Raw genomic sequence first — 19,092 nt, 5'->3', positions numbered from 1 at the left:
ACTCGGCAGGAACTGTGACTTTAAAGCGGTGACGGCTGTTGAAAATACGGAAGATAATATCCGCGATGCCTTTGTGAAAGGCCTACGGTCCGACTACTCACGGCAAAGACTGCTTGAAGCTAAAGACCTCGACCTGGACAAAGCTGAAGCCCTCGCTCTCTCCCTAGAGGTGGCCCATCAGGACCAGGAGGCGTTTTCCAGGTACTGCTCGCGACCCTGGGACTCGGGCCCGACCCCTACCGCAATACCCTTCGCAGCGCCGCCCCCGGGACCTACCTCAGCGTCGGCGTCCCGGACCCGACCGGGACCGCCACCCCCGGTACCGGCTCCGACATCGGGCACCCGTGATCGGGCCGCCGGCTGCTTCTTTTGCAGCCAGGAGAAGCACCCGAGGTCGCGCTGCCCAGCCAGGAACTCTACCTGCTCAACCTGCAGGAAGAAAGGCCACTTCTCTAAGGCCTGCAGGAGCGGATCTTCAGAGGCCAGCAGTGCCTCATGCGAACTGTGGGGGCGGCCATCTTCTTTCAAGGCAACTGAGGCCAGCATCCCCACACGTGAGTCATGGGGGCGGCCATCTTTGATCAAGGCAACCGACCCCAATAGTGCCTCATGTGAGTTATGGGAGCAGCCATCTTCTCCGCCATTTTGTCCTACCTCGTGGGAGACGGCATTTTACCCACCACGCCCGACTGCCACCGGGCCTCCGGACCCGACGACCGCCTCGCCCGCAGACGACAACGACTCGCTTACCTACACACTAGCCTCCGTCACTCTGGATCAAGCCCGCCCACACCACCTGTCCAAGTCGATGATGGACATCAAAGTAAACGGCCACGCCACGACCTGCCTGTTCGACAGCGGAAGCACGGAGAGCTTCATCCACCCAGACACGGTGAGCCACTACTCCCTCCCTGTCCTGCCAACGCGCAACCGAATCTCGATGGCATCGAGGTCCCACGCCACGGACATCAGCGGCTACTGTGTTGTGACCTTGTCGGTTAAGGGTACGGAGTATAAAAATTTTAAACTCCTCGTCCTCCCCCAGCTCTGCGCTGCCGTCCTACTAGGGCTGGACTTCCAATCCCACCTCCAAAGTGTAACCCTAGCATACGGTGGACCCCTCCCCCCACTCACAGTCGACAACCAGCGAATGTTAAACCGCCCACCGCGTAACACCTGCAGCCTATCCACCCTCAAGGTGCCGCAACCTTCCCTGTTCGCTAACCTCACCCCCGGCTGCAAACCCGTCGCTACCAAGAGCAGGCGGTACAGCGCTGGGGACAGAGCCTTCATTAGCTCTGAGGTGCGGCGCCTCCTGAAAGAGGGCATTATCGAGGGGAGCAACAGCCCCTGGCGTGCCCAAGTCGTGGTCGTTAAGACCGGCGATAAAAATCGCCTGGTCATCGACTACAGCCAGACCATAAACAGATACACCCAGCTGGACGCATACCCCCTTCCCCGCATATCTGACATGGTCAATCAGATTGCACAATACCGCGTATTCTCGACCATCGACCTTAAGTCGGCCTACCACCAACTCCCTATCCACCCCGAGGACCGCCAGGACACCGCCTTCGAGGCGAATGGGCGCCTATACCACTTCCTTAGGGTCCCCTTCGGTGTCACCAACGGGGTCTCGGTCTTCCAAAGGGAGATGGACCGGATGGTTGACCAGAACGGACTGCAGGCCACATTCCCCTATCTAGATAACGTCACCATCTGCGGCCGCGACCGGCAGGACCATGACGTGAATCTGGAGAAATTCCTCCGTACGGCCCAACGGCTGAACCTCACCTACAATAAGGAGAAATGTGTGTTTAACACCTCGCGCCTTGCCATCCTTGGCTGTGTAGTAGAGAACGGACTCATCGGCCCCGACCCCGAAAGAATGCGCCCCCTCATGGAGCTACCCCTCCCCCACTGCCCTAAGGCACTTAAGAGAACCCTGGGGCTCTTCGCCTACTATGCCCAATGGGTGCCCAATTATGCGGACAAAGCCAGACCCCTCATGAAGTCCACATCCTTCCCCCTCACGGAGGAAGCGTGCGCGGCCTTCTCCCTCATCAAGGGAGACATAGCCAAGGCCACAATGCACGCAGTGGATGAGTCCATCCCCTTCCAAGTGGAGAGCGATGCATCCGACTTCGCCCTAGCCGCTACCCTTAACCAGGAGGGGAGGCCGGTGGCCTTCTTCTCAAGGACCCTACAGGGCCCCGAGATCCGACACTCGTCGGTCGAGAAGGAAGCCCAGGCAATTGTGGAGGCGGTACGGCACTGGAGGCATTACCTGGCAGGCAAACGATTTACCCTCCTCACCGACCAACGTTCGGTTGCTTTCATGTTTAATAACAAGCTGAGGGGCAAAATCAAGAATGACAAGATCTTGAGGTGGAGAATCGAGCTATCCACCTACGATTATGATATCTTGTACCGGCCAGGTAAGCTGAACGAACCCCCTGATGCTCTTTCACGAATTACATGCGCCAGCGCGCATATTGATAGACTTCAGACCCTCCACAACGACCTCTGCCACCCCGGGGTCACCAGACTTTACCATTTCATTAAGGCCCGCAACCTGACCTACTCCATCGAGGAGGTCAGGACCATGACCAGGAACTGCCAGACCTGCGCCGAGTGCAAACCGCACTTCTATAGGCCGGACAGAGCAAGCCTGATCAAGGCCACCCGCCCCTTCGAGCGCCTGAGCATCGACTTTAAGGGGCCTCTACCGTCATCTGACCGCAATGTGTACTTCCTCAACATCGTTGATGAGTACTCCCGTTTCCCTTTTGCCTTCCCCTGCCCAGACATGACCAGTACCACGGTCATCAAGTGCCTGAACGACCTCTTCGCCTTGTTCGGGTTCCCGAACTATATACATAGTGACCGGGGCTCCTCCTTCATGAGCGAGGAACTCCGTCAGTGTGGTAAACCACGTTCACTATCGTATCACTGTTAGTAGTTAGCACTGTTCACCACTGTTCGTTATAACTGTATCACTGACCACTATTGTATCACGGTACGAGGTCGCCTCTTGCCACACTGCTATACCTGGGATGACCACTGCCGACTCCGCCTTGGCTCCACCCACCAGGCCAGGTATAAAGGTGAGCGACTGGCTGGTATTCCTCCTGCTTGGATCGGATCACCCACGAGAGTGGGCTCTGTTATTTAGTCAATAAATACCTTTAGTCACCTTCGTAACTCTTCGCCTTTTATTGGAGGAATTGATAGGTATATCAATTTTATTGACTAAATTTAATGATGTCCGACAACGAGTCACAACCGGCGGAGGAGCCACCAGCGCAGCTCCCAGGAGCACAGCCACACCAGCCAGCTTGGCTGCGAGCCCTCAGACCGCCGTACCTGGACCTGAACCCACGAGCAGCAAACTCAGCCGCAGACTTTAAACACTGGCTGGTCTGCTTCGAATCATACCTGAGAGAATCCAGCGTCCCTCAGGCATCCAAACTAAGTGTCCTGCAGGCACAACTGAGCCCGAGAGTATACACTCTCATCGAGGACATGACTACCTACGAGACCGCCATCAACCTGCTGAAACAGAAGTACCGGACCCCGGTAAACTACATGTACGCTAGGCACCTCCTAAGATCACGGCCGCAACAGCCAGGAGAATCAGTAGCCGAATTCTCACAGGCGCTATATGCACTCGCCAGGAACTGTGACTTTAAATCGGTGTCGGCAGCCGAAAATACTGAAGATAATATCCGCGACGCATTCCTGAAAGGCCTACGGTCCGAGTACTCACGGCAAAGACTGCTGGAAGCTAAAGACCTCAGCATGGAAAAAGCTGAAGCCCTCGCTATCTCCCTGGAAGTGGCCCACCAAGATCAGGAAGCATTCACCAGGTACTGCTCGCGACCCTGGGACTCGGGCCCGACCCCTACCACAGCACCCTTCCCAGCGCCGCCCCCGGGACCTACCTCTGCGTCGGCGTCCCGGACCCGACCGGCCCCGCCACCCCCGGCACCGGCCCCGACATCGGGCATCCGCGATCGGGCCGCCGGCTGTTTTTTTTGTGGCCAGGAGAAGCACCCGAGGTCGCGCTGCCCAGCCAAGAACTCCATATGCAAAACCTGCCTGAAGAAAGGCCACTTCTCCAAGGCCTGCAGGAGCGGATCCTCAGAGGCCAGCAGTGCCGCATGCGAACTATGGGGGCGGCCATCTTCGTTTAGGGCAACTGAGGCCAGCATCCCCACACATGAGTCATGGGGGCGGCCATCTTTGTTTAGGGCAACTGAGGCCAGCATCCCCACACATGAGTCATGGGGGTGGCCATCTTTGATTAAGGCAACCGACCCCAATAGTGCCTCGTGAGCTACGGGGGCAGCCATCTTCTCCGTCATTTTGCCCTACCTCGTGGGAGACGCCATTTTACTCACCACGCCCGACCGCCTCGCCCGCAGATGACAACGACTCGCTCAGCTACACACTAGCTTCCGTCACCCTGGACCAAGCCCGCCCGCACCATCTGTCCAAGTCAATGATGGACATCAAAGTGAACGGCCACGCCACGACCTGCCTGTTCGACAGCGGAAGCACGGAGAGCTTCATCCACCCAGACACGGTGAGCCACTACTCCCTCTCTGTCCTACCAACGCGCAGCCGAATCTCGATGGCATCAAGGTCCCACGCCACGGACATCAGCGGCTACTGTGTCGTGACCCTGTCGGTTAAGGGCACGGAGTATAAAAACTTTAAACTCCTCGTCCTCCCCCATCTCTGCGCTGCCGTCCTACTAGGGCTGGACTTCCAATCCCACCTCCAAAGCGTAACCCTAGCATACGGTGGACCCCTCCCCCCACTCACAGTCAACAACCAGCAAACGTTAAACCGCCCACCGCGTAACACCTGCAGCCTCTCCACCCTCAAGGTCCCGCCACCCTCTCTGTTTGCTAACCTTACCCCTGACTGCAAACCCGTCGCTACCAAGAGCAGGCGGTATAGCGCCGGGGACAGAGCCTTCATTAGCTCTGAGGTGCGGCGCCTCCTGAAAGAGGGCATTATCAAGGGGAGCAGCAGCCCCTGGCGTGCCCAGGTCGTAGTCGTAAAGACCGGCGATAAAAACCGCCTGGTCATCGACTACAGCCAGACCATAAACAGATATACCCAGCTGGACGCATACCCCCTCCCCCGCATATCTGACATGGTCAATCAGATTGCACAGTATAAAGTATTCTTGACCATCGACCTGAAGTCGGCCTACCACCAACTCCCTATCCACCCTGAGGACCGCCAGTATACCGCCTTCGAGGCGAATGGGCGCCTATACCACTTCCTTAGGGTCCCCTTCGGTGTCACTAATGGGGTCTCGGTCTTCCAAAGGGAGATGGACCAGATGGTTGACCAGAACGAACTGCAGGCTACATTCCCCTACCTAGATAACGTCACTATCTGCGGCCGCGACCGGCAGGAACATGACGCGAATCTGGAGAAATTCCTCCGTACGGCCCAACGGCTGAACCTCACCTACAATAAGGAGAAATGCGTGTTTAACACCACGCGCCTTGCCATCCTCGGCTGCGTAGTGGAGAACGGAATCATCGGCCCCGACCCAGAAAAAATGCGCCCCCTCATGGAGCTACCCCTCCCCCACTGCCCTAAAGCACTTAGGAGAACCCTGGGGCTTTTCGCCTACTATGCCCAATGGGTACCCAATTACGCGGACAAAGCCAGACCCCTACTGAAAGCCACTTCCTTCCCCCTCACGGAGGAGGCGTGCGCGGCCTTCTCCCTCATTAAGGGAGACATAGCCAAGGCCACGATGCACGCAGTGGACGAGTCCATCCCCTTCCAGGTGGAGAGCGACGCATCCGACTTCGCCTTAGCCGCCACCCTAAACCAGGAGGGGAGGCCAGTGGCCTTCTTCTCAAGGACCCTACAGGGCCCCGAGATCCGACATTCGTCGGTCGAGAAAGAGGCCCAGGCGATCGTGGAGGCAGTACGGCGCTGGAGGCACTACCTGGCAGGCAAACGATTTACCCTCCTCACCGACCAGCGTTCGGTGGCTTTCATGTTTAATAACAAGCTGAAGGGCAAAATCAAGAATGACAAGATTTTGAGATGGAGAATCGAGCTCTCCACCTACGATTATGAGATCTTGTACCGGCCAGGCAAGCTGAACGAATCCCCTGATGCCCTTTCACGAATGACATGCGCCAGCGCGCATATCGATAGGCTTCAGACCCTCCACGACCAGCTCTGCCACCCCGGAGTCACCAGACTCTACCATTTCATTAAGGCCCGCAACCTGACCTACTCCATCGAGGAGGTCAGGACCATGACCAGGAACTGCCAGACCTGTGCGGAGTGCAAACCGCACTTCTATAGGCCGGACCGAGCAAGCCTGATCAAGGCCACCCGCCCCTTCGAGCGCCTGAGCATCGACTTTAAGGGGCCCCTCCCGTCCTCTGACCATAATGTGTACTTCCTCAACATCGTTGATGAGTACTCCCGTTTCCCCTTTGCCTTCCCCTGCCCCGACATGACCAGTAGCACGGTCATTAAGTGCCTGAATGCCCTCTTCGCCTTGTTCGGGTTCCCGAACTATATACACAGCGACCGGGGCTCCTCCTTCATGAGCGAGGAACTCCGGCAATTCCTCCTAGAGAGAGGTATTGCAGCAAGCAGGACCACCAGCTACAACCCCAGAGGTAACGGTCAGGTGGAAAGAGAGAACGCGATGGTATGGAAGGCCGTCCTCTTAGCCTTAAAGTCTAAGGGCCTCCCAACCTCCCGCTGGCAAGAAGTCCTCCCGACAGCGCTGCACTCCATCCGGTCATTACTTTGCACGGCCACTAACACCACCCCCCATGAACGAATGTTCGTTTTCCCCAGGAAGTCGACTACGGGAACCACTCTACCAACCTGGCTGACCGCCCCGGGGCCGGTCTGGCTGCGGAAACACGTGAGGGCCCATAAAACGGACCCCCTGGTCGAGAGGGTGAACCTCCTGCACGCCAACCCCCAGTACGCCTACGTGGCGTACCCAGACGGGCGGGAGGACACTGTCTCCCTATGAGACCTCGCACCCTCAGCCGATCCGGAAACACCGCCACCACGCCCCCCAACCTCAGCCCAGGCAGACGGCATGCCGGAACCCCACGAGCCCTCGCCGACCACGCAAACACCAGCATCAACACCGGATAAGGCACCAGCACCGGATAAGGCAACACCACCGCTGCGGCGATCGGAGAGGCTTACGAAGCCTCCGGACAGACTGACCTACCAGAATTGGTAGTACACTTCACCCCGCCGGACTTAATTCTAAACAAGGGGTGAATGTGGTAAACCACGTTCACTATCGTATCACTGTTAGTAGTTAGCATTGTTCACCACTGTTCGTTATAACTGTATCACTGACCACTATTGTATCACGGTACGAGGTCGCCTCTTGCCACACTGCTATACCTGGGATGACCACTGCCGACTCCGCCTTGGCTCCACCCACCAGGCCAGGTATAAAGGTGAGCGACTGGCTGGTATTCCTCCTGCTTGGATCGGATCACCCACGAGAGTGGGCTCTGTTATTTAGTCAATAAAAACCTTTAGTCACCTTCGTAACTCTTCGCCTTTTATTGGAGGAATTGATAGGTATATCAGTCAGTTCCTACTAGCGAGAGGTATTGCAGCAAGTAGGACCACCAGCTACAACCCCCGAGGGAACGGCCAGGTGGAAAGAGACAACGCGACGGTATGGAAGGCCGTCCTCTTAGCCTTAAAGTCTAAGGGCCTCCCAACCTCCCGCTGGCAGGAAGTCCTCCCGACAGTGCTGCACTCCATCCGGTCACTACTTTGCACTGCCGTTAACGCCACCCCCCATGAACGAATGTTTGTTTTCCCCAGAAAGTCGACTACGGGAACCACTCTACCAACCTGGCTGACCTCTCCGGGGCCCGTCTTGCTGCGAAAGCACATGAGGGCCCATAAAATGGACCCCCTGGTCGAGAGGGTGAACCTCCTGCACGCCAACCCCCAGTACGCCTACGTGGCTTACCCAGACGGGCGGGAGGACACTGTCTCCTTACGAGACCTCGCACCCTCGGGCACTCCGGAGACACCACCTTTACCCCCCCCCACCACCCCCCCAATTCCAGCCCAGGTAGACGGCATGCCGGAACCCCACGAGCCTTCGCCGACCACGCAGACACCAGCATTAACACCGGATAATGCAGCACCGCCGCTGCGACGATCGGAGAGGCTTACGAGGCCTCCGGACAGACTGACATACCAGAACTGGTAGTACACTTCACCCCGCCGGACTCAAATCTAAACAAGGGGTGAATGTGGTAAACCACTTTTATCGTTCACTATCGTTACACTATAATTATCACTGTTGTATTGTTATCACTGTTCTCACTGTTGTATCACTATACGAGGTCGCCTCTTGTCGCGCTGTTATACCTGGGCTGACCACCTCCGACTCCGCCCATGGCTCCACCTACCTGCCCAGGTATAAAGGTAGTCGACTGGCTGGTATTCCTCCTTGTTGGACCCGATCACCCACGAGGGTGGGCTCTGTTATTTAGTCAATAAAAACCTTTAGTTACGTTCCTAACTCGTCGCTTTTTATTGGACGAATTGATAGGCAACTGTAGGTTCTGCCATGGAAAGGATGGCCACCTCCATGCAGGACATAAATCGGCAGACTCAGGAGAACATGGTAACACTCTAAATAGCTGGTCATCTATGGAGGATAGATGGGCATCTATTGAGGAGAGAAACCAGAGGTTCATGGACGTCCTCGTTATGAGGAATGTTAGTACAGACATGGGTCCTCATGGCCCCACTGATGTGCAGCAAGATGCTCTCCATCTACTTGCTAGCAGGGAAGTGCGGGTGGCCCATGAGAGGAACGATGGTGGGAGGGGACATGGAAGTGGAGGCTCCTCTCCAAGCGATCAAACTTCCACCCCCTTGCCAACCCCTTGGTCAGAGCCCCAGATGCCTCCCCGTACAGTAATGGCTGAGTCTGTCCCTGCACAGCCGTAAGAGGAGCAGACTTTGGCGGGGCCCCCACAGGCTCCAAAACTCAGAAGGACGACCCTCTTGGGGCACTACCAGTGAATTTCAGGTGCGGGGGCGCTAACTTTCTCCGGGTGCTAAAAGTAGCATTTAACTATCTTAAATGCCTCCCCCGCTGCTTTTTTGCTAGGCTAACACTCCATTGCAGTATTGAGGGAGTGCTGCACTGTCGGAGGTGCAGTCTCGATAAGAGGTTAAACCGAGGTCCCATCTGCCCTCTTAGGTAGATGTAAAAGATTCCATGGCACTATTTCAAAGACGAGCAGGGGAGTTCTCTGCGGTGTCCTGGTATCCCTCAGCCAGCATCACTGAAAACAGATGATCTGATCATTTATTTCATTGCTGTTTGTGGGACCTTGCTGTGAGCAAATTGGTTGCCATATTTCCTACATTACAACAATGACTATATTTCAAAACTACTTCATCGGCTGTAAAGCACTTTGGGACATCCTGAGGTTGTAAAAGGCGCTATATAAATGTAAGTCTTTCTTTTGTTCTACTATCTCAACACCTCAGCACAGATCTTAGAAGCTTCTGTTTCACTTTATGATAGTAAAACTGGGGCGAGGATTTCCTCTGAACAGCACAAACTTTATGGATCCTTTATAAACAGGTTTATAATTTTGTTTCCCTGAGCACAGATGAAGTGTTCCTCCACTGAGAGCAGCATTAAACCACAACTTGTTTGAAAGCAATACTATTCATTAATATAATTATGCCCCATGAAAGATAAAAAGATTTAAACCCATCTCACTGAGACACTAAAGTTGAAAGTTTCTAATTGAGTTGGACACAATAGCTTTTCCTTTCTGCGCTGTTCACAGCCCAAGCCAAGAACTGTGAGGTGAGTGCTCTGTATGTCAGGGAGCAGAACAAGTTTTACCTTGGTAAACATAATGTTCTAGATTTCGAGTGTGGATTAGATAGTGTGTGTGGGAGGGACTCGGAGAAAATAAATTAAACACTGTTGCAAACAATCGCTTTGAAAAGATATTTGTGCCCTGATTTGAACGGAAATGAAAATCGGGAGTATTCTATAACGGGCAGCTGATCCGCAACAGCAGTTTTACGCCCAAGCAGCCAGCTGAAAATCTGCTCCCCCCACCCCCGCATCTGTTTTCCATTTCCCCCCAAAACATTGAGCAGCTAAAAGCAGGGTCTACCTGCACATTGTTTAATACTTGAACATCCTTCAGAATGCAGCAATCAAAAGAGTTCCACATGGCTCACCGATTGCAGAAGAATTTCCCTACCCAAGGGAGATGATTGACACAAGTTAGCAAGGGATAGGAGAAGACTGGACTGTTAGCGTTCACTAGGCCAGTTCTCAGCACTCTCTCATTGCACAAGTTTGTATTAACTGCTGGAGAAGGATTAGTGAGATCTGATGAACTGTATGTTATAAAACCTAATTCTTGCTACTTTGGTATTCTCTATATTCTACCTGATTTTGCAAATAAATTTGGTTTGTGAGATTAGCCTGTCAAATTTCTGGTGTGTGCGCAATAGTTTCTGCCTATCTGAAACAATGCAGCAGGCGGTTACACCGTTATCAGCAACACGAAGGAAGCCGGAATAATTGTTAGTCCCCACACGCATAGGCAGGAACCATTATAGGGAATATTGGGGTAGAGGGGAAAGCCAAGCTTGAATCAACTGCCTAATCATAATTGCAGCTTCATATTCTATCATACTTGGAACATTTTCATTTCTAGCTATGAAAGACACTGGGGGTAGATTTTCAGAGGATAAACCTACCATAGGTCGGGTGTCCATTATAGAAACTGTCCAATATTCATTGATGTCAAAGGAAATGTGAATCAGGTGGTTTCCATAACGGGGGGTGGGGTGGGGGCATCCACAATGCCAGTTTAACACCTGGGTAGCAAGTTGAAAATCAATGCTATAATATGCTTTCTATCATTCTGTTCAACATGAAAAGACTACAAGTATCCTGGCCAATATTTATCCCTCAACCAACATCACTAAAACAGATTATCTGGTCATTATCACATTGCTCTTTGTGGGACCTTGATGTGTGCAAATTGGCTGCCGTGTTTCCTAAATTACAAATTACAAGGTACGCCATTGACTATAAAGCACTTTGGGACGTCCTGAGGTCATGAAAGGCGCTATATAAATGCACGCCTTTCTTTCAAAAACGTAATACAGTTTGCAGAATTTTACAACATGTTTTCCCACTGCATGATGAGAGAAAGCAAGTTGTCAGGTTCTATTGTTTCATTTACAGCTCCAACAGGTACATGGGACAATAAAAGGAGAAAAAATATACACAAAGGATTGATACCTGAAGCAAGCGCAGCGAGAGATTTAACGGTTCCCCCCCACGGAGCTCCGAGTGATATGAATCCGTGAATGAATTCGTCTTTCCATTCCTGGTGCTGTTCATTTAGGAAGTGTAAGACGTACAGATTCCCCATGCTGTGGCCCAGCAGGTAAACAGGTTTGCCGTAGGCCGCATGCATTTCCTCAATCATTTTTTTCAGTTTGTCAAAATATTCTTCTTGCTCATCTGTCAAACAGAAAGTGCCAAGTGTTACAATCAGCAGCAGCACTGGACACTAGCGCTCCAGTGTACTGTGTCAGGACAGAGTTTATGCCTATGGCGAAGAGTAAAACTAGAGTCCATCAATATAAGATAGTCACCAAGAAATCCAATAGGGAATTCAGAAGGAACTTCTTTACCCAGAAAATGGTGAGAATGTGGAACTCGCTACCACAGGGAGTGGTTGAAGCGAATAGTATAGATGCATTTAAGGGGAGGCTAGATAAGCATATGAGGGAGAAGGGAATAGAGGGTTATGCTGATAGATTTAGATGAGGAAAGACGGGAGGAGGCTCGAGTGAAGCATAAACGCCGGCATGGACTGGTTGGGCCGAATGGCCTGTTTCTGTGCTGTATATCCTATGTAATCCTATGAGTTACAAGTCCCAGCCTTGCTGTTGGGCACAGACCAGGGATTAAGTTAGTCCTGTCAGTAATTTGAACAAAAGAAAATTTACGAGCATGAACCAGTTTCCCTTTTTTGTACTCGGGTTAACTTTTTTTTTGTAAAGTTAATTGACAGGAGCAGATTCATCTCTTGGGTCACCCAACTCCATTCTGACACAATCCTTATGGCAATGGTATTGGTGGAGGCCTGAAAACAGGAGACTGACATCGTGACAATAGCTTGCGGTGGAGAGCCCACAGGAAGAGGAACAGGATAAGAAAATAAAATTTAAAAATTACAGAAGGTTAACCTCAACATTCTTTTTAGGTTAGCACCTGGTAGGAAGAAGGAAGGAGTTTGTTGTTTTTTTTTGATAATAACAAGAGAAACAGTTTCCACTGGTGGGAGGATCAGTAACCAGAGGACACAGATTTAAAATAATTGGCAAAAAACCAGAAGGAAGATGAGCAGAACTTTTTTTAACGCAGCGAGTTGTTATGATCTGGAATGCGCTGCCTGAAAGGGTAGTGGAAGCAGATTCAATAGTAACTTTCAAAAGGGAATTGGATAAATACCTGAACAGGAAAAATTTGCAGGGCTGTGGGGAAAGAGCAGGGGGTGGGCCTAATTGGATAGCTCTTCCAAAGAGCCAGCACAGGCACAATGGGCTGAATAGCCTCCTTCTGTAAGATTATGTGCTGAGCTGCCACTAAAGTCTCAGAATTCAGTGTTAATATTTTTCACCCGGTTAGTCAGAAAAGCAATGGATTGACGAGATGTCCATTATCTGTACTCACATGCTGCCACCCTCCAGTCATAAGGGGCTGCTCGAACGGTCTCATCACGAACATAGCCCATGTTTACCAAGTACTGCACCAACGTGTGCATATATCCTGTCAAAACAAAACCGCAGTTTCTGCACATGGTGAACTGCTCAACATGGCCGACATATACCTGGTTAATGAACGGTGAGGTAGATTTTCAACCGGCCACCCGGGCGTAAAACTGGTATTATGGATTTTAATGGAATTGAAAATCGGGCGGTTTCTATAATGGGTGCCCTTTCTACGGCAGCTTTACCACTCAGGCAGCAAAGTCCTTCATGACTTGAAAGGAAAATGTTCCAAGTTATGATAGAATATGGGTCTGAAATTATGATTAGACAGTTGGCTCAAGCTTGGCTTTCCCTTCTGCAGCCTTGCTCATGTTTTGCCTTGTATCAGAGAACACCAGAGGTGAAACAGCAGAACATGGGCTTAATAAACAGCAGAACATGGACCCAATAAACAGCAGAACATGGACGCAGTAAACAGCAGAACATAGGCCGAATATACAGGAGAACATGGGCCCAATAAACAGCAGAACATGGACGCAATAAACAGCAGAACATAGGCCGAATATACAGGAGAACATGGGCCCAATAAACAGCTGAACATGGACCCAATAAACAGCAGAACATAGACCCAATAAACAGCAGAACATGGACCCAATAAACAGCAGAACATGGGCCCAATAAACAGCAGAACATGGACGCAATAAACAGCAGAACATGGACGCAATAAACAGCAGAACATAGGCCGAATATACAGGAGAACATGGGCCCAATAAACAGCTGAACATGGACCCAATAAACAGCAGAACATAGGCCGAATATACAGGAGAACATGGGCCCAATAAACAGCTGAACATGGACCCAATAAACAGCAGAACATAGACCCAATAAACAGCAGAACATGGACCCAATAAACAGCAGAACATGGACCCAATAAACAGCAGAACATAGACCCAATAAACAGCAGAACATGGGCCCAATAAACAGCAGAACATGGACGCAATAAACAGCAGAACATAGGCCGAATATACAGGAGAACATAGGCCCAATAAACAGCTGAACATGGGCCCAATAAACGGCAGAACATGGGCCCAATAAACAGCAGAACATGGGCCCAATAAACAGCAGAACATAGACCCAATAAACAGCAGAACATGGGCCCAATAAACAGCAGAACATGGGCCCAATAAACAGCAGAACATGGGCCCAATAAATAGCAGAACATGGACCCAATTAACAGCAGAACATGGGCCCAATAAACAGCAGAACATGGGCCCAATAAACAACAGAACATGGGCCCAATAAATAGCAGAACATGGACCCAATTAACAGCAGAACATGGACCCAATAAACAGCAGAACATGGGCCCAATAAACAACCGAACATGGGCCCAATAAACAGCAGAACATGGGCCCAATAAACAGCAGAACATGGACCCAATAAATAGCAGAACATGGACCCAATAAACAACAGAACATGGACCCAATAAACATCAGAACATGGGCCCAATAAACAGCAGAACATGGGCCCAATAAACAGCAGAACATGGACCCAATAAACAGCAGAACATGGATCCAATAAACGGCAGAACATGGATCCAATAAACAGCAGTGCTGAGAACCACCTTGATGAAGATCATCGAAGCTGGTATTTCATTGTAATTCAGGATGGGGCAGGGGAAGATTCTCTTTGTGCAGTGTGTGCAGCAAAATCATAAACGGGTCCTTTATAAATAGTGCACCCTTTTCTCTGTCCCCTTGTTCCCAAGGTGTAATGCTCACCCATTCTTAGATTCTACGCCCCTTTTCTGCCGATCCACCACAGCAACATGAGAAGGAAGATGATAATGAGGAGGAGGAAGAATGACAGAGTTACAACATCCGCCTTGTGAACTATGCTAATGAAGAGGGAGATGAAGGGATGAAGTCCAACTCTAGCCTATCCACAAGTTCCTGCAGAGATACCTTGCTTCGTGTTCCTCTGCTCCCAACCTCCTACAGCTCACACCCTGTATCAATTGCCTCTTCACTCCCATGGACCAGCTCAAGTACTTTCATATGGGAGGCGGAGAAATTAGATAGTATTAGTGAGGATGTGGCATTGGGTGATTCACAGATCAGGAGGGAGCCAGAGGAGTGGGAAGTGGGTGAGGATGTGCCACCTTCCCAATGGAGGCTGTGGAGAAGTCTGCCTATTGGCTTTGGAGCTGCGGGCCCCAGAACGCATGGGTACTCACCTGAAAAGGTGGATGATCAAGGAACATTGTAGCTACATGTAGGCTCTGAGGTTAGTCTCTGAGGATCTGCGGCAATTGATGGTGTTCGGAAAGAGGAGGTTGGCTCCTGCTCACTTTGGGCTTTATTGTTTGGTTTTATTCATTCCTGGGAATGTGGGCATCACTGACAAGGCCAGCATTTATTGCCCATCCCTAATTGCCCTTGAGAAGGTGGTGGTGAGCCGCCTTCTTGAACCGCTGCAGTCCGTGTGGTGAAGGTACACCCATAGTGCTGTTAGGGAGGGAGTTCCAGGATTTTGACCTAGCGACAATGAAGGAACGGCAATATATTTCCAAGTCAAGATGGTGTGTAACTCGGAGGGCAACTTTCAGGTGATGATGTTCCCATGTGCCTGCTGCCCTTGTTCTTCTAGGTGGTAGAGGTCGCGGATTTAGGAGGTACTGCTGAAGAAGCCTTGGCGAGTTTCGCATCTTGTAGATGGTACACACTGCAGTCGTGGTGCGCCGATGGTGGAGGGAGTGAATATTTAAGGTGGTGGATGGGGTGCCAATCAAGCAGGCTCCTTTGTCCTGGATGGTGTCGAGTTTCTTGTGTTGTTGGAGCTGCACTTATCCAGGCAGGCATTCCATCACACCCCTGACTTGTGCCTTGTAGATGGTGGAAAGGCTTTGGGGAGTCAGGATGTGAGATGACTTGCCGCAGAATACCCAGCCTCTGACCTGCTCTTGTAGCCACAGCATTTATGTGGCTGGTCCAGTTACATTTCTGGTCAATGGTGACCCCCAGGATGTTGATGGTAGGGGATCCGGCAATGGTAATGCCGTTGAATGTCAAGGGAGGTGGTTAGACTCTCACTTGTTGGAGATAGTCATTGCCTGGCACTTGTATGGTGTGAATGTTACTTGCCACTTATTAGCCCAAGCCTGAATATTGTCCAGGCCTTGCTGCATGCGGGCATGGACTGCTTTATTATCTAGGGAGTTGCGAATGGAACTGAAGACTGTGCAATCATCAGCGAACAGCCCCACTTCTGACCTTATGTTGGAGGGAAAGTCATTGATGAAGCAGCTGAAGATGGTTGGGCCTAGGACACTGCTCTGAGGAACTCCTGCAGCAATGTCCTGGGGCTGAGATGATAGATCTCCAACAACCGCAAACATCTTCCTTTATGCTAGGTATGATTCCAGCCAGTGGAGAGTTTTCCCCCTGATTCCCATTGACTTCAATTTTACTAGGGCCCCTTGCTACCCTCAGTGCTTCTTCCAAGTGATGTTCAACATGGAGGAGTACTGATTCATCAGCTGAGGGAGCATAGTAGGAGGTAATCAGCAGGAGGTTTCCATGCCCATGCTTCACCTGAAGCTATGCCACTTCATGGGGTCCGGAATCAATGTTAAGGATTCCCAGGACCACTCCCTCCTGACTGTATACCACTGTGCTGCAGCCCCTGGTGGGTCTGTCCTGCCGGTGGGACAGGACATACCCAGGGATGGTGATGGAGGAGTCTGGGACATTGGCTGAAATATTATAATACAATAGAATGTGCACTGATATTGTGCTTTGTTATTTATGGAGGTTAAGGTCATATACAAAAGGGTGCACTTATTTGGTGCTGACTTATTCACTCAGGTGATGATTATTGGAATGTTCACGTAGCTGCAAAGAGGGCTGGTGTGTTGTCATGTTGTAGGTTGGGTACTGGATTGAGGGATTGTCCTTTTATTTAAAAGTGGGGGAGAAGGAGGAAAGGGTTTGGAGTCAGAGGTAGACTGCGTTACACAGAAAACTTCAATGATGAGCTATGATCTGATGCCCTTGCAGCAGTTACTGAGGGATCATCTGAGTGCAGGTGATTGTGATGCTCTGCTCCATGTAGTCCAGGCTCCAATGGTCTCGATGCCAGTGATGTCAAAGTCCAGCCCTCTTTGTATGGTGATATTGTGCAGGGCACTGCAGGCTACACGATCTGGAGCATACTGCAGAGCCCCTCCTGACCAGTCCAGGCAGTGACAGCATGCTGTTAGGATCCCCATGGTCCTCTCGATGACCACTCTTGTAGAGGCATGTTCCTTGCTGCTATTTGGGCAGCTCCTAATGGGGTTGTTATCTATGGGAGCAAAGGGCAGGCTTTGTTATTCAAAAGTCATCCGTTGACGTGATTTTCTTCTCTGAATCAGCACCATACCTCAGGAAGGATATATTGGTTTTAGAGCGGGTGCAGCGCAGACTCACCGGAATGACTTAGAGTGTTAAATTATGAAGATGGGTTTCATTGACTAAGCTTGTATTCCCTTGAGTATGGAAGATTAAGGGGTGATCTAATTAAGGTGTTTAAGATGATTAAAGGATTTGATAGGGTAGATAGTAAGAATCTATTTCCACTGGTGGGGGAGTCCAAAACAAGGGAGCAGAACCTTAAAATTAGTACTAGGACGTTCAGGGGTGATGTCAGGAAGTACTTATTCAGACAAAGGGCAGTGGAAATCTGGAACTCTCTCCTCCAAAAAGCTGTTGAAGCTGGGGGTCAATTGAAAATTTCTCAAAACTGAGATTGATAGATTTTGTTAGGTAAGGGTATTAAGGGATATGGAACCAAGGCAGGTCGATGAAGTCAAGATACGGACCAGCCATGATCCAATTGAATGGTGGAACAGGCTCGAGGAGCTAAATGACCTACTCCTGTTCCTATGTTCTTAAGAGATCAGGTATAGGATACAATAGGGATATGATCAGAGGTGGGTAAGCTAAGGGACAGATACATATGCTGCGCTTGCACCCAATACAGGAGCATAAGGAGCCCTAATGTTGTAGCTGCAGTCTTATCTATTACAATGAGGATGAGTGTAGAATACTGATTGTTAGCGGGGTGGAAAAGAGCTGATCTATGAGGAAGGCAATGGAATGATGATCATGAGAGTAAATGCTGACCCAGTGAAAGAATGAGAAATCTGACTCTGGAGTGATATAAGAACTAGAAAAGTCCGTTTAGACAAAGAAAGGAGAACTAACAAGTCCTAACAGATTATCTGGTCATTATCACATTGCTGTTTGTGGGACCTTGCTGTGCGCAAATTGGCTTGCCGCGTTTCCTGCATTACAACAGTGACTTCAACACTTCAAAAAGTACCTAATTGGTTATAAAGTGCTTTGGGACATCCTAGGGTCGTGAAAGGTGCTATGGAAATGCAAGTCCTTTCTTCCTTTGCAGTGGATCCATTATTCCGCAGCAACACTGTATGACTCCAGAGTTACAGAATTCAAGGTGCACGAATTACAGGAGGAAAGTTTAGAAAAATTACAGCGTTTGCCAGCTTTCCCAACCAAACCTGCTAGTTTCAATGGATCCAGATATTCCACGGAGTAGGTCTTCCCAAAACCAGGAACTCGGGTCTGCACCCCAGGAGAATTGGAGGTTCTCTGTGATGTCCGGTTGTAAACAAGTCTGAGAAAGATTCAATTGTGTCAAATGCTAAAAAAAAATGAAAATGAACATTAAAACAAACTGCATGCAATCCTCGACAGAAGTAACCTGTCAGCTCCTTCATGAGCACTGGGTTTGCACTGGGGTAGATTTTCAAGTTGCCACCTGAGTGTTAAATTGGCGTTGATGGGAATGGAAATGGGATGGTTTTTATAACAGGCGCCCGATCCGTAACACCAGTTGTAATCCCGGGCAGCAAGTTGAAAATCCACCTCTCTGTGTCCAAGGATTTTGCAACTTTTCTAATTCAGGTGTGAGATGGGATCCTTTTCTCATCTCCTCGATTTCTGTTTAGTTCTGTTGAACAAATTATAATTTTGATCTTTAATAGAAGAAAACTATTTTTTACAGCTGTCTTGGCCTGGTGTCTCAGTGGTTGAGCGATGCTCCTTTAAGCAAATGGAATTCTGGGAAGGCTGGGGGCAATGAAGTCTGAGATATATGCTGAGAATTTCCTTGGCGGTTCCCCCATTGGCCACCGTAATATTGCCGTAAAATTGGCAGAAACCCTGTTTACTTGTCTATCTCGGGTTCCCGCCGAAG

General features: G+C 50.5%; 1 protein-coding gene across 2 annotated transcripts in view; it reads right to left on the bottom strand.

Annotated features, from left to right (window-relative positions):
- lcat (lecithin-cholesterol acyltransferase) overlaps positions 1 to 19,092 on the bottom strand; it is a 44,868-nt gene that overhangs the window by 13,870 nt on the left and 11,906 nt on the right. The window contains exons 3-5 of one of the 2 annotated variants that reach the window (XM_085991196.1): positions 18,395 to 18,510; positions 12,797 to 12,892; positions 11,354 to 11,578 (exon numbers count right to left, since the gene is read on the bottom strand). In XM_085991196.1, coding sequence (XP_085847322.1) covers positions 11,354 to 11,578; positions 12,797 to 12,892; positions 18,395 to 18,510 — 437 coding nt within the window. The remainder of the gene's footprint in view (positions 1 to 11,353; positions 11,579 to 12,796; positions 12,893 to 18,394; positions 18,511 to 19,092) is intronic. The other variant, XM_085991197.1, reaches the window with a different exon arrangement.

This window comes from Somniosus microcephalus, chromosome 6, assembly GCF_052327205.1.
Source record: "Somniosus microcephalus isolate GS21.2 chromosome 6, FLI_Smic_1.0, whole genome shotgun sequence".
Lineage (NCBI taxonomy): Eukaryota > Metazoa > Chordata > Chondrichthyes > Squaliformes > Somniosidae > Somniosus > Somniosus microcephalus.
This window is presented reverse-complemented; position numbering and strand designations above follow the sequence as displayed.